At 36.3% G+C, this 13,384-nt stretch overlaps 5 protein-coding genes across 5 annotated transcripts; 2 read left to right on the top strand and 3 right to left on the bottom strand.

Annotated features, from left to right (window-relative positions):
* Nucleotides 1-52: 52 nt before the first annotated feature.
* On the top strand, nucleotides 53-2,258 carry LOC132196853 (twist-related protein-like). The gene is made up of 3 exons (XM_059619775.1): nucleotides 53-355; nucleotides 702-1,084; nucleotides 2,002-2,258. The coding sequence occupies exons 1-2, from the start codon at nucleotides 62-64 to the stop codon at nucleotides 1,071-1,073; spliced, it is 666 nt and encodes a 221-aa protein (XP_059475758.1). The 5' UTR covers nucleotides 53-61; the 3' UTR covers nucleotides 1,074-1,084; nucleotides 2,002-2,258.
* LOC132196852 (N-acetylneuraminate lyase-like) lies at nucleotides 1,817-3,967 on the bottom strand. Its single transcript, XM_059619774.1, has 7 exons — nucleotides 3,689-3,967; nucleotides 3,499-3,575; nucleotides 3,124-3,266; nucleotides 2,901-3,069; nucleotides 2,679-2,842; nucleotides 2,388-2,559; nucleotides 1,817-2,284 (listed from the first exon to the last, which is right to left on the bottom strand). Exons 1-7 carry the CDS (start codon nucleotides 3,748-3,750, stop codon nucleotides 2,124-2,126), a joined length of 948 nt encoding a protein of 315 aa, XP_059475757.1. The 5' UTR covers nucleotides 3,751-3,967; the 3' UTR covers nucleotides 1,817-2,123.
* Nucleotides 3,968-4,227: 260 nt separating this feature from the next.
* Nucleotides 4,228-7,938, bottom strand: LOC132198322 (prolyl 4-hydroxylase subunit alpha-1). The gene is made up of 11 exons (XM_059622289.1): nucleotides 7,700-7,938; nucleotides 6,913-7,083; nucleotides 6,641-6,792; nucleotides 6,413-6,583; nucleotides 6,190-6,354; nucleotides 5,968-6,131; nucleotides 5,635-5,916; nucleotides 5,359-5,583; nucleotides 5,229-5,294; nucleotides 5,008-5,173; nucleotides 4,228-4,943 (listed from the first exon to the last, which is right to left on the bottom strand). The coding sequence occupies exons 2-11, from the start codon at nucleotides 7,080-7,082 to the stop codon at nucleotides 4,873-4,875; spliced, it is 1,632 nt and encodes a 543-aa protein (XP_059478272.1). The 5' UTR covers nucleotide 7,083; nucleotides 7,700-7,938; the 3' UTR covers nucleotides 4,228-4,872.
* Nucleotides 7,939-8,199: 261 nt separating this feature from the next.
* On the bottom strand, nucleotides 8,200-11,485 carry LOC132197552 (RING finger and CHY zinc finger domain-containing protein 1). Its single transcript, XM_059620900.1, has 7 exons — nucleotides 11,342-11,485; nucleotides 10,217-10,378; nucleotides 9,866-10,021; nucleotides 9,630-9,812; nucleotides 9,478-9,573; nucleotides 9,337-9,424; nucleotides 8,200-9,281 (listed from the first exon to the last, which is right to left on the bottom strand). Exons 1-7 carry the CDS (start codon nucleotides 11,399-11,401, stop codon nucleotides 9,163-9,165), a joined length of 864 nt encoding a protein of 287 aa, XP_059476883.1. The 5' UTR covers nucleotides 11,402-11,485; the 3' UTR covers nucleotides 8,200-9,162.
* A 297-nt stretch (nucleotides 11,486-11,782) lies between these two features.
* On the top strand, nucleotides 11,783-13,176 carry LOC132197553 (large ribosomal subunit protein uL14). The gene is made up of 4 exons (XM_059620901.1): nucleotides 11,783-11,858; nucleotides 12,556-12,639; nucleotides 12,697-12,825; nucleotides 12,940-13,176. The coding sequence occupies exons 1-4, from the start codon at nucleotides 11,846-11,848 to the stop codon at nucleotides 13,134-13,136; spliced, it is 423 nt and encodes a 140-aa protein (XP_059476884.1). The 5' UTR covers nucleotides 11,783-11,845; the 3' UTR covers nucleotides 13,137-13,176.
* The last annotated feature ends 208 nt before the right edge of the window (nucleotides 13,177-13,384 follow it).

The raw sequence follows: 13,384 nt of genomic DNA, 5'->3' as shown, positions 1-13,384 counted from the left end.
CTTCCACTTGTCATCTGGCCTGAGTTTATGGGTCTCATTAGTCTATCGCTGTCTCGCGAGCATGGAGTTTTACCCAGAAATCAAACAAGAGCCCGACACGTCGCCCCTGGTCATCGACGAGGCGCCGCGATGGGAGGAGGAAAAGGACGAGGACCAGAACTACTCGCCCCAACTCATGGACCTGAGCACCAAAAAGCAGCAGCAGGACAACAACAACTATTTCTTTTACGGCGCCGCTACGCATCCCGAGTCGCAGCACTGCTTCTACGAATATCCACCGCCGCACACCGACTACTATCAACCTTTGAGTTACGATGAAACTGTGGACATTGTCAGCGATGCGGATGACCAAAAGGCGAGTGTGAAATAATAAGTTTTTTATTTGTAAAAATGAAAATTAGCACATATATTAACTAGAATAACTTCATTAAAAAAACGAATAATTTTTGGTTAAAAAAGTTTAAAAAGATATAATTAAAAACTGTTTTTCGATGTTAACACAAAAATAAATCGAAATTAATATTCAATGCCATAATTGATAAATACAAAATATATGCAGCCATAAATTTAATATTTATTTTTCAAATTTAAATAAATAATGTATATGAACTTTGAAATGATAAGGTGTTTAGTTGTTTATTTTTATTTAAATTACTTATTTTTCTTAAAAATTTTAAGACAAAGAATTTTTTCCTTGATAGGACCCATTATCGTTGAAATCAAAACGAGCGCGCAGAAAATCGAGCGCCATCCGCACAGGCCCCGAGCTGGAAAGCAGCAGGGCCGTTGCCAACCACAGGGAGCGCCAACGCACCAAGTACCTGAACACGGTGCTCGAGGATTTGCGCAGGATTGTGCCGAGCCTGCCGTCGGACAAACTGTCCAAGAAGCAAATCCTGATGCTCGCAGCGCAGTACATCGAGTTCCTGAGTCAGGTGGTTCAGTGCAACCAGCCCTTTCGCGGGCCCATTTCGCGCCCCTCCAGTCCGTACAAGATCAGGGAAGAGCTGGGCTACTGCTTCAGGGTGTGGCGAATGCAAACCGAGTACCACGGAGTTGACAGCCCGCAGTGACACATTTTCAGGCAAGTCTTACAATTGGACACGTAAAAAAAACACACTTAGGAGTTTTATTAAATTTTCCTTGAAAAAATTAAAATAATAAAAGGATTTTTTTGTGGTTGGAAAGTTTTGTAAATAAAAGAAAACGTCACTATTGATTGGATTATTGGAGCATCATGAGGAAAGTTTTGGCTGTTTGGGCCAAAGCGGGCAGTAAAAAAAATCATATCCGCCTGTCTCTCACATAGTGACTAGTTTGATGCCACATGTGGCCGCGCGGCAGCTGCATTGGCCTGGGGGGTGACGAAGATTTCGTTATGTTTTGAGTTGCAGTCAAGAAGCTGCAAGTGTTCATCGCCGTTTACAAATCATAAAAAACACAGAGGCAATATATTCGCCCGTTCTCACACTGCTTGCGTTGTCACTTTGCAGATCAATGAGATTAAAAGCGCATAATCAAGATTAGATGGAAAAAATTAACATTAAGAAATTCCGAAAATTGCGTTTTAAATTGTTACTCTCGGAATTTGGTTAAGAAATAAATTGTCTCTTTTAATGCGGTAAATTTTGATGGATGTGAAGACGGATTGTTCTTTTAATCTGTTTTCAGACAAACTGTTTTAAAATATTTGCATACAAAATGTATCAAATTGCATAATCTAGCAGATAATGCTAATTATTTAAATAAATTTTGATCATATAATTCAAGTTCGCGTTTTAGAACGGATGGTCTTTTTTATTAAAAATAAGGTCAATATTATTGCATTTTTTTTATTAAAAAATAAGAAGGGAAACAAATTAATTTAAACCTAGAATTTTCTGTTATAAAACGATTAATTTATTTACAAAAATTTCGCTCTGAAATAGTTAAAATATATTTCATCAAGCATCGGGCGAATTACATACATCACCACAAATCTAATTTTATCAAATTTTGCAGGATCAAGAAGCGGTAGCATCCAGGGATGGTGCTCTGATTTTTTTCCAACACTTCAAAATGAAGTAATGTGATTTTGTAAATAAAGTATTTTGTACGATTTTTTACGCATCTCGATTCTCAATTCACACAAAAATGTCCGACAGGATGTTTTTTACTTCGATGCCCATAGTGTTTTTCTGCTCCTGAGTGAACGCCGAGGTCTGCGGATTCCGCGTGGGTCCCATTTCAATAGTCGCACACGCATTCATGGCAGCCTTCATCGAAGGCACCCAGGGGCGCAGTCCTAAAATAACAAACAGACTTAACCTAAACATTTAATAAGTTGCAGGCGCTATGGAAATGTGAGCCGCGCTTCTAAAAGTTTGAAATTTCGCTGGAATTTATACCATTGTCCGTGATGAAGTTGACCGCCTTTGAAATAGCTTCCTGCGCTTTGGCTGCTTTTTTAAAATCGCCTTGGTGCAGCAGCTTTTCCAGCTTGAGCGCTGCTTCTGGGAAAATGTTAAATGTGGTCCCGATGGCCGAAATTGAGCCCAGGGTGTACGCTGGTAGTAAAAGCTACAACAAAAATTTATTTAAAGTTAAAACAGACTGAGAGCAATTAAAATTATTATGAAAATGTGTAAAGGGAGGTTCATTTTTTTCAATTTGGATTTTATTAATAATTATTTATTTACGTCATCGCAGCCGAGGAAGACGCGGTAGTTGTTGCTGCTGAATTTCTTGATAACTTGAACGCATTTTCCCAATTCTTGCAAATCAGAGCTTGTGAATTTGAGGCCGCCAAAGGTCGGAACTTTGTTTTCAGACGCACACTTTTCTAGTAAGGCGCTCATGCTTACTAAATATATAAAATATTTATTTTTATTACTTTTTTATAATAATAATTTTTTTTTTACCATTGATACCAGTGAATCCTGGCAAGTGGTAATAAAAAAGCGGTGTCCTTGGAGCGGCGGCAGCCACCAACGCTAGGTAGTCCACCAACTGGTCGACCCCCGCTGGGCGGAAGAACAAATCGTGCAGACACATTATGCCGTCCACCCCTAGTTCCTCTGCGTGCTTCGCCTATTTATCATTGTAAAACTATTCGCTTGAAAACTGACTGTTTTATTGCTTTACCAGAGCAATCACATCTGGAAGTGGCCCACCTCCCACCTGCACCACAATTGTTTGACCCTCTGGTCGACATTTAGCCCAGGCCTCAGCCACTGCTTTTCGCTCCTCCAGGCTTTGGGCGCATCCTTCGCCCGAGGTGCCGTTTACTAACAATCAGATATTATATTGGGTCTGCCTCAAAAATGAATCATTATCAAGTAAATAATAATAATAAAAAATCCAAATTATATTGATTTTTGAGTTTATTTAATTTGAAATTAATGTATAAAATGTACTAAATTTTCACTTCAATTGGCCAAAAAATTTTATTAATTAATTCACACTATCATGTCATGAGTTATATTTATTGTTAATTGTCTAAAAAAAGTGAACTCTCACCCAATATTCCCTTGATTCCTGACGCATGCAGATATTTCGAGTAGCCAGGTACAATTTCCAGCTTCAGTTTATGTGCACTGTCAAAATTTAATTATTTTATAAACGCATTGTATTTATTTGTTTTTAAATTCGAAAATAGTTATTGAAAGAATTGAACATGTTTAAAGTAAAATTATGTTCGTGCACTTACTCATCAAATGGTGTGAAAACCGGAGCCATGTAACCATCAAAGTTTAATTTCGAACCCATCATTATTGAGCAGTAGAAAATATTTAAATATTTCTTAAAATTCACAGCTCCGCGCGCACTATTTTTTAGCAAAATCGAATATTTGTCAAAAGAAAGGTCCCGTGCAGTGGGGCTATTGTGTTGTCATTACCTCGAGCGGCCAGCAATGATAAAACGAAAAAAAATTTCCAACTCGAGAAACTGCAGTGTTTGTTATGATTCTGTGAAGGTTATCAGAGGCAAACATACGGTACAGAGTGATGCTTCTCTGCTCGAAGAGGTGGCGTTCACATTTCACTTGCCGGCACAACTGGCGCTATACAGACTTTATCTATAGCTCTCAACTTTTGACAAAGACAATTCAATTAATTCTTTAGTATTATTTTCTTAAATTTAATTATATTAATTAGGGATAACATTTTTATATCTTAATTCTTGATAACGATAAATTTTAAATCAGGAAAAATCCGGAAAATCAATGAAAAACAAAAGGTATTAAATTATGTGATATATATTTTCTTGTTAAAAATTGTCATGAATATTACATCTCATTATATAAAATTGGTAAATTATAATATATTTTGAGTTCACATGAAATTGGAGACTAAAAGCTACACATCATAGAAGTTAGTTGACTTTTTGAGCTGATAAAGTGCTCAGCAGATCGACAGACAATAAATGCAGTCATTTATTATGGAATAGTTTTTTAAACATGGCACAGAAAGAAAGGAAAATTTTGCACCATCAAAATAATATTACACAAAAATATTTAATGATATCAGCTATCTTTGTGACATTTTACAAGACAAATTTACTATCAAGTTTACTTGAAATCGACTTGTAAAGGATTAAAAAATAATATATGGCTTCTTCGGTTTTAAATTGTGGCACCTATAAACTGTATTTTTTTTTTCTTAAACCAAGTTTTGGCTGCCAATCATAGAAATTAACCTGCAAGCTTGAGGACAAATACTCTTACAAAATTAAAAAAAAAATTTTTTTGTTGAATAAAAGTATAGTCAAATTTTTGTGGCGTTGAAAACAAAGTGGTTAATATGGCATTAATTATTTAACCTCATTTCCTATTCTGGTCTCATAATATGGCCTCTTTCAAAAGTTAATAATATATTATAAACTATGGTGTTCTTATGAATCATATGTCAAATCACAAGGTTTCCGGAACTCCTGACCTCTTTCATGGATCCACTTGTTTGATACTGGAACGGAAAAATCATCAGTTTTAATTTTGCTGCCAAACTATTAATAAAATTTAGCACTTACCCCATTTGGATCCTGCAAGAACTGGGCAAGCTGCGTGTCTCGTCATATAGTCACCTTCCCCATTTGCGTGCAGATTGTACCAGAAGGCCGCACTTCCTTTCGTTGGCCAAAGAGCAACATTTAAATGTGGGAAAACAGTGGCTCCGCCTTGGGCAACGTCACTCATCTATGACATAAAATACACATGAGCTTTTAAAAAAATAGCAAATTGTCTAACTTACGTAGAAGAGGACTGTCGCAATTCTGTTTCCAGTACCCAGACTTTTGAATGCGTTTGTTTCTTCCTTCTACAAGGAAAAAAATAATATTAAACGTCAATAATAATTTAATTCAAACAATAATTTTCCATACTCTGGCAAAATCAAAGTGAGGCTCGTAGTGGCCCCCGATGCCGTAGTTAACCACTTGCAACTCTTCCGCAGTTGTGACTGTCAGTCCTGTAATCGCTTCTACCCTTTGATTTACTGCTTCCACGTGGGGGTGCTCCTCGCCCTTCAGCCAGGCAGATTTACTGATGCGGTAGTTTGCAGTTTCAAGCTCTCCCGTTTTATAATTTTGGACAGTGGCTCTTTTGAACTGACACATCAAAATGAAATTTTGAAGTAAATGATATTTTATTTTAATTACCCGAGGCTGGGCCAATTTCTTGATTGTGGCAATTTCAGCGTCATTCATCACGTCGTGCAAAATCCAAATGTTGGGCTTGTGATACGCCTCTTCCTCCTTGATGGGGGACAAAATGAAGTAAGGGTTGTTGCGAGTAGTGTAGCGGCACTTGAGTTTGGCGATCTTTGCTGGAGGGACTTCACCTTCTCCTCGGCACAAAGCTTCGTACATTTCCCGCTCAGGCAAAACATCATCGGAGGAACGTTTTTGTTTCGACGACGCCTTTTCAGTGAACGCATATTGCTAAAAAAAATTATTTAGATTTAAAGAAATAAATTTAATTCTAAGACACACTTTATCAACGTTTTCATCATCAGATCCATCTTCTCCTTTTCTTTGCTTTGCAGGCGTTGCGCTCAACGCTTGCTGGTAGTAGACCTTGTTTCCTTGGGCTCGTTGATGAGATGGAACAATTTCCAAGAGCTCGTCTGTGAGACGCAGAGCGGCTCGAACGTTTCCTTTAAAAAATTATTAATTAGCCATTTTCAAATAACTAATGAGTAGTTATATCTCTACCTTCCATGTAAGTAGAGAATGCCAAGTACTCAAGAATGTCCTCTCTTGTTGTAGTCTTGTTGGTTTCTTCGGACAGTCTGTCCAGAGCTTCATTCATCCATAAAGTTGTGTGGTAGTAGTCACCGTTGTTGTACGACTGGCGTCCCAGCTCAAAGCAGTCGCCGGCTAAAAAAAAATTGTTTTGCTATATTTGAAATTTTCCTTTTTTTTCCCCAACTCTTACCAGACATTTCAGTACTGTACTGAACGCCATTGAGTTCGCCCCTAGCAACAGAGGCTGTGTTAAGATGATAAGTGTCCTGCAGTCTCATAAGAGCCACTGCGGCTCCATTCAGATCTTCGTCGGATGGGAACTTTAAAGTTTCCCTGTATCCTGTCAGTCTATCTGTGAATTCTTCGTTGAAGAAAAATGGCTGGAGATTTTATTATTTTTTCGACATAAATTTCAAACCTTGGCCAACGTCGTCCACCATGAGCTTTTCTACATCTCTCCAGTCTGAAGTAAGTCTTTTGACAAGTAAGTAAGCGTTGATAGGATTGTTTAGGTATTTTGAGATGTCCGCACTTGCCTCTTCGTGCTCTCTTGCATATTCAGCAGCTTTTCTATAGATTTTTAGACATAAATTTAGATATATATAAACAAGTTTATTAAATGAATATAGTTTGAAAAAAAAAAATTCACCAAACTCAAAATGATCATGTACAATTCTTTAAAAAAATCACCTCTTTAGTGTGTCGACCCTTTTCTCCTGAACGTCGATGTAATTACTGAGTGTCCGCATCAGAACGGCCTCAGTGTCCAACAGCTCCTCCATCTCCACCAAAGCGGTGAAAACTTCACAATGGGCCACGGTCAGGCATGAAAGGACTAAAATACTTGCAGAAAGCTTCATTCTGAAAAAAAATAATAATAAATAAATAAATCCTTAATCCTTGTACTTATAGTTTTATAATAATTATAATCTTTATCAAAATAAAATTTGTTTTAAAAAAAATATTTCCGAATAATTTTTCCTAGTGTTAAATTCAGAAGTTAAATACTGACTAAGTTATTAATTCTGTTAAATCTATTAATGAAAAATTATACGTATAAAAGTGATTTTATTTTACGCCAAACTGTAAAAATTAATTTTAATTTTTGCTGCTCTCTTTAATTTGCCAAAGTTCTCGAAATTTTCCAGACTGTCCCATCATGAAATATGTAAAGTTTTGGTGCAAAAAAGCTAAGCCAAGCTTGGCTGTTTTATGCTTGATGAGGAGATTATCCCACACCTTAACCTTGGGCGGCACGTTCATTGGACTCTGTGCCATAAATATAAGGCAATATATTTTATTTCACCTTTAGATACTAAAAACAACTGTATTATTTGATAAATTGAAAAATTATAGAAAGTTTGAGTTTTGGAAAACTTTCAACGGGAAAATATCAAATTTTTAATTGACTAAAAAGTGCTGAGTTGGAGATAAAATATATTTAAGAAAAATAAAAGCATCCCCTCTTGATACATACGCGTATGCCAAGTGTTTGGTGCACAACCGGTCAAGGCTCTCCGCAACCTTCAAACTTTGACGCTCGTTGGACACTTGGTGTCTTCACTTGCAGGCCCGACGTTGTTGCTCAGACGACAGACGTCTAAGTGATCCTCCGGCAATTTGTAAAATTTTAAATCTTCTTAAAAAAGTACACAAGAGATGTACCAAGGAGATGTACAGCGAGAAACAACGTGAAGGAGTGAAAATAGAGAATGGCGATTGGAGAATATTGCTCTGCGTTGCTAGCGCCGCCAAACGCCATTTACCATGAAGCTCCCAACGCAGTGGTGAAAAAAAAACAATTAAAAAAACAAACGCTAACACCGGTCTTGACACGCTGACAGATCATCAGCAGATTGTTCATCTGATCTGTGTTTGCGCACATTTAAAAAAAAAGTACTAACATTAAAAGTAAAATTTTCTAGAAGTTTAATCAAAATTAGATGTGGTTTGTAATTAAAACGTTGACAAGAGTAATTTACTTTAGTAATTTTACATTTTAATTATTATCCATAACATAGTAAACATTCAATTACATTTTCTTTCCCTACTAATTTACAAGCAGGGCCGTCATAACATTTTTTAATAGTTAAGGCTAATAAGTTTTAATGGTTATCTGGGAAATTTTGCTCCAAGATCAGATCAAACAAGAGTTGAATGCAGCCATTAATTGTTTTCCTTGCAAAAAAAAGAGTCTGCAAACAATTTCAGATCTTGCAACTTGGAAGGTAAAACTGCATTTCATCGGGTGTCTGCTTCAATAATATGTGGGGAAATTTATGTACTTTATAATGTGCAGAATTCCTCAACGCTTAAAAAGAACAATCCAAATTGGAGCTTATTTAAACTAAAAAGTGCCAGAGCATATTGTTTTGCACGTTTATATTAGAGGCGCATGCAATTTGGTACCTCAAGATTTAATCAAGAGCACAATCAAACTAAAAAATTAATCACAATAAGACTTAAATTCACTGAGTGAAAAACTGCCCAATTTCTTAAAATTTTGCATTACATTTGTGATTATTTAAAATCCTAATTTACTTTTTGAAACCGCTTAATGAAATATAACCATATTTAGACCAATAAAATATTTATATCATTTAAATGAGTGAATTGGTCAGTTCTTCTTTTGATTCACATCATCTCTTGATCGTCAACTTAAAGTAACATTATTCAAATCAAATTTCCACTCGGCTGTTTTAAAATCATGGTTGAGTGGCAACCGAATAAAATTAGCTGGTCCTCTTGCACTGTCGAGTGTTACCTTGGATCACAAACTATAGTTGGAAATTTACAAACACAGGCTATAATAAAATGTCACTTCTTAACCCTCCTCTGTACCTGCTCGTCTAGCAGTTATTAAAAAAAACTTTAGAGTATCAGCAGTTAATCCTTTGCGATTTCTTCGGATATCCACCAATTTGATGGGCTGGCACTTGTCTATTCATCTGCCGGCTCCAAATTTTGTCCGTTTAACAGGACTTCCTCGGCCTCTGCTCTGTTATGAACTGGAGCATTCGACTCATTTAAGACTTCATTACTATCGGGCGGTGCATTTTCTAAAAAATTTGTTTCGTTTAATTAAATGCAAACCAATCTCTAGTTAAAAATTACCAGCTGATGTGCCTTGTGTGCGGCAAGTATTGTAAGATCCACAGTGTTGGCATTTAAGTCCAACGACGTGAAATTTGACTGTACTCTCCTGTGATGATTTTGATGTTAATTAATGAGTGAAAAGAGCATAATTCAACTTACCTTGTGACAATCTTTGCACAAAATCCCAACAAAACATTTGTTGTAATCTGAAGGCATGGGTGTCAATTCTACCTCATGATCTAGATACTTCCACAGCTGTAAAAAATTTAAAATGAATATTACCATTGATTTTTTATCAAGATCCAACTTACTTCAGTCATGTCCACCATTGACTGCTGACACGTAGGACATGCGTAGAGACCCGATTGAAAGAGATCCTTAAAACAAGTTCTGTGCACGAGGTGTCCACACTCCGGAATGTGGCACGGAATCCTAGAAGTGTGGATGTCTTCGAGACACACAGGGCAATTGGCCCGAGAAACGTTCTCTACGCACTGTTGAAAATAAAAATTAGAATTTTCTTCACTTTGAAATTTTATATAAATACCTTGTGTTTGTTCAGAAGCTTGTTGGGAAGGCACATGTTGCAGCGCTCGCAGTGGAAAAACTGGTCCCTGCCTCCAATTCGACATATGCCACAACCATCACAGTGGTATTGCTTTTTGTCTTCGTCGTCAAACAATTTGCACTCCAAGCAAGTATACTGAAATTTAAGTCAATAATAAATTATTACTTTCATATTTTAATCAAAAAAGATTTTTCTTTTGTTTTTGAGGGGTCGCTCAAGAGGCTTTCGTACTTAATTCCTTCTTAGTTTTTTTTTGTTATTAATTATCGGAAATTTTATTTGATCGACCCTCATCTTAATTTATTAAAAAAGTAAAACTTAAATTCTCACCTTGCCAAACCTGAGCGAGCACTTGATGCATTCGGTTCGAACTGGCTGACGAGTGTTGCAACTGGTGCAAACTAATTCTGTCACATCCTTCCGATTCACAGGGTGCGTTTCGTTCTCGTCATGACAAAATCGGCAGGTGTAAACTTTGCCGCAGCAAGGCGTCTGCAACGTTACATTATAATGAAGGTCAGCAAAAAAGAATTGCTTCATGTCTGTGGGGGGAAATAGATTGTAATAATGAAGTAATTCATCTCAAGTTTTCAATGCAATCAAGTCGAAAACCTTGTTAGACCAGCTTTATTCTAATATTAAAAAAAGACAATTAAATGATGCATCATATTATGTGTATGACGCATGAAATTTATTTTTGTAAAAAAAAAATATTCCAAATAAGGAAAAGCTAAATATTTCTAGATTTTTTCAGTAAATTTCCAGATCAGTGCATATTTGTGTTGCGACTTTGTATTTTTTATTATTTTTTTTATTTTAGTTAAAAGCTTGTCAGAAACTTCAGCAAGGACATTCCTTACATTATCAGCAATTATCAGTCGCTGCGTTATTTTGTCATGTTGTACATTTACGGCATTCCCCGGCCGTGCATCCTTGTAGAAAGTGAATGAATTAACTTTGCACGTCATATTTGGAACCCCAAAATCAATGCTTGGCCATCAAAAATATAATCAATCGGCTATGATCCCTAAAAAATCATGGCAGATTTCATCACAAAATCTAGACTTATGTAAATTTAGAAATCCCGTAAGGAAAATGAGAGATCACTTAATTTTGTTTTGATGGCAATTTTGACGTGCACAAAAAGAACGAGCAAAGCATGTTTAGGTCATGTTTGCGCTTCTTTTCGAGATTTTAAGCTTAAGTACCCTCGTTTGATTAACTAACATTCTCGACAAATTTGCTGAACACGTATTAAATAATTAAAAATTTGCACCTTTTCATTGCACAACGACCGAAGAATAAAAAAGGAAACCCTGATAGTGGGAGCATAAGTTGCACCGTGTGTCTGAGACTTCAGAACCTGCAGACCTGGCAACGAAAATTGTCTTCTGATTCGGATACATTACACATTGAGGTTTACGGGTGCATAAAAGTCAAAAAGTAATTTCATACCACAAATTTTGATCTCCTTTTGTAGTGCGGACAACCCACGACTGCCGTCTCGTCCGACATTTCTACTCGGATCGTCGGATCTCTTTTCGCTTATTTGCATTCGTTCCTCAGTTCTCCCTTGGTGGCAGTTCAATCGTCACACCGCTGATGAAAAAGCAAACTTGTAATAATGACCTTGTAATAATGTGTCTATAGTCACAGTCACAAATCACGTTTAAAATCTCTATAATTTTTATTAGTTTCTTGAATTGATGAATCGTATTTCTTTATAGAATTTTGCAACGTCTGCAATTTTTTGTCTAAAGTATAACTCAAAAGCTTAAATCTTAAATTTTTGAATAAAAATTGTACTCTCTTTAAAAACTGTTATACCACGAAATCGCTTTTTGGGGTGGGGCGACTCACTCACCTCTCCTCCCGTTGTGAAACAAGCAAACCTCTTTGGCGGTTTTTAAAAGTGCCTTTACGCCCCCCACCACCACCACCACTTCGAGGTCCTCAAACATGTCGAAAAGAGGTAAGTTGGAATTTAATTTTTAATCTTCGTTCATCGGTGATAAACTTAACGGAATCTTAAAAGTAATTACAGATATGGATACCTTAATATCAAAAGATTGCTAACCTACATTTATATTTTTACCGTGGACGCATTTAAATGTAAAATTGGTCAAAAGGGAGAATGTCCCGGCGCCCACAATATCTCGTGCCACATGGATTAGATGTGTTGTTATTTTGAATTCGTGCGGCCGTGCGCCACGATTTTTTTGGATTTCTCAGATTCTTTTCAAATCTTCAAGCTTGAAAATTGTCAAAATTGCAATTGGCGTCTGCTTTATGAAAATTTGTTAAATGCCAGCTCAAGACCTGCTTTGTTTACATACAGTTTACCTGATGGTGTCAAATAATTTTTGGAACTTATATTCCTATTTTATCGTATTTGACAAAAGCAAGCCTACTAATGGACTTATTTAAAAATCATTTTGTTTATAATTATAAGATCAATCATTTAATTCTATAAAATTCTCAATAAAAATTTTCACTGTTGTGAGTTTCTGATTGAAATGCCAATGGGTTATACATATAAACACGCGGCTTTTTCTAGTTTTATTTCTTATTAATTTATGATTCCATTTGTCGAATTTTCTCTTAAAATTCACCCACGGAACTATAAACATCTCATTTGACCAAAATTGTGAACTCTTTTGTTTTTTTAGGAAGAGGAGGATCGGCGGGAGCCAAATTTAGGATTTCCTTGGCCTTGCCAGTGGGCGCTGTCATCAATTGCGCTGACAACACTGGTAAAATTTTTTACAATAAAATGATCGTAAATAGTTACAAATTTCATAAATTTCCAGGGGCCAAGAACCTTTTCGTCATCGCCGTTCAGGGAGTGAAGGGCAGGCTGAACAGACTTCCTTCGGCCGCCGTGGGTGACATGATCGTTGCCACAGTGAAAAAGGGAAAGCCTGAGCTCAGGAAAAAGGGTAGGTTTGGAAATCTGTTGCGTAAAATGAAGTTGAAATCAAATCCAACTAATAATAGTGGTTTACTTGATTTCTGTCATTGCTCTATAATTTTAAATTAATTTATTTTTACAGTAATGCCTGCCGTGGTCATCCGGCAAAGGAAGCCGTTTAGGAGGAAGGACGGCTCATTTATCTATTTTGAAGACAATGCAGGAGTAATTGTCAATAACAAAGGGGAGATGAAAGGGTCTGCGATCACTGGACCTGTGGCGAAAGAGTGCGCTGACCTTTGGCCACGTATTGCTTCAAATGCAAACTCTATTGCTTAAGTCTGTATGTCTCCTTTAAAATTAAACAAAAACCTGCAAATCTTGGATTTGATTAATCTCTAGTTCCAGTAAGTGAAACTGAAAAAAAAAACTAAGCCACAATCAAAATAATTTGATATTATTAAAAAAATTAGAAGTGATGAATCTAACTAAGCATTGAAGAGATAATTTTTTTAAGTCATTTCTATTGATTGAGATTCCAATGAGGAATGCCATGTTTTATAAAAATGGATATTCCTTAAGAAATA

This window comes from Neocloeon triangulifer, unplaced genomic scaffold, assembly GCF_031216515.1.
Source record: "Neocloeon triangulifer isolate White Clay Creek 2 clone unplaced genomic scaffold, ASM3121651v1 ptg000012l, whole genome shotgun sequence".
Classification (NCBI taxonomy): domain Eukaryota; kingdom Metazoa; phylum Arthropoda; class Insecta; order Ephemeroptera; family Baetidae; genus Neocloeon; species Neocloeon triangulifer.
Note: the sequence above shows the minus strand (reverse complement) of the source record. Positions and strands in the feature narration are given on the sequence as shown.

What these genes read in the sequence shown, in the direction of transcription:
- LOC132196853 (XM_059619775.1), top strand. Translation starts at nt 62, where the DNA reads ATGGAGTTTTACCCAGAAATCAAACAAGAGCCCGACACGTCGCCCCTG. An exon ending in GCGATGCGGATGACCAAAAG is followed by an intron (nt 356 to 701) that starts GCGAGTGTGAAA and finishes TTTCCTTGATAG; the next exon opens with GACCCATTATCGTTGAAATC.
- LOC132198322 (XM_059622289.1), bottom strand. Translation starts at nt 7,082, where the DNA reads ATGAAGCTTTCTGCAAGTATTTTAGTCCTTTCATGCCTGACCGTGGCC. An exon ending in TTGCGACAGTCCTCTTCTAC is followed by an intron (nt 5,174 to 5,228) that starts GTAAGTTAGACA and finishes TTTATGTCATAG; the next exon opens with ATGAGTGACGTTGCCCAAGG. An exon ending in TCTTGCAGGATCCAAATGGG is followed by an intron (nt 4,944 to 5,007) that starts GTAAGTGCTAAA and finishes TTTCCGTTCCAG; the next exon opens with TATCAAACAAGTGGATCCAT.
- LOC132197552 (XM_059620900.1), bottom strand. Translation starts at nt 11,401, where the DNA reads ATGTCGGACGAGACGGCAGTCGTGGGTTGTCCGCACTACAAAAGGAGA. An exon ending in AGCTTCTGAACAAACACAAG is followed by an intron (nt 9,813 to 9,865) that starts GTATTTATATAA and finishes TATTTTCAACAG; the next exon opens with TGCGTAGAGAACGTTTCTCG. An exon ending in CACACAAGGCACATCAGCTG is followed by an intron (nt 9,282 to 9,336) that starts GTAATTTTTAAC and finishes CAAATTTTTTAG; the next exon opens with AAAATGCACCGCCCGATAGT.
- LOC132196852 (XM_059619774.1), bottom strand. Translation starts at nt 3,750, where the DNA reads ATGATGGGTTCGAAATTAAACTTTGATGGTTACATGGCTCCGGTTTTC. An exon ending in TCTTCCTCGGCTGCGATGAC is followed by an intron (nt 2,560 to 2,678) that starts GTAAATAAATAA and finishes TTTTTGTTGTAG; the next exon opens with CTTTTACTACCAGCGTACAC. An exon ending in CAACTTCATCACGGACAATG is followed by an intron (nt 2,285 to 2,387) that starts GTATAAATTCCA and finishes TTGTTATTTTAG; the next exon opens with GACTGCGCCCCTGGGTGCCT.
- LOC132197553 (XM_059620901.1), top strand. An exon ending in CAATTGCGCTGACAACACTG is followed by an intron (nt 12,640 to 12,696) that starts GTAAAATTTTTT and finishes ATAAATTTCCAG; the next exon opens with GGGCCAAGAACCTTTTCGTC. An exon ending in GCCTGAGCTCAGGAAAAAGG is followed by an intron (nt 12,826 to 12,939) that starts GTAGGTTTGGAA and finishes TTATTTTTACAG; the next exon opens with TAATGCCTGCCGTGGTCATC.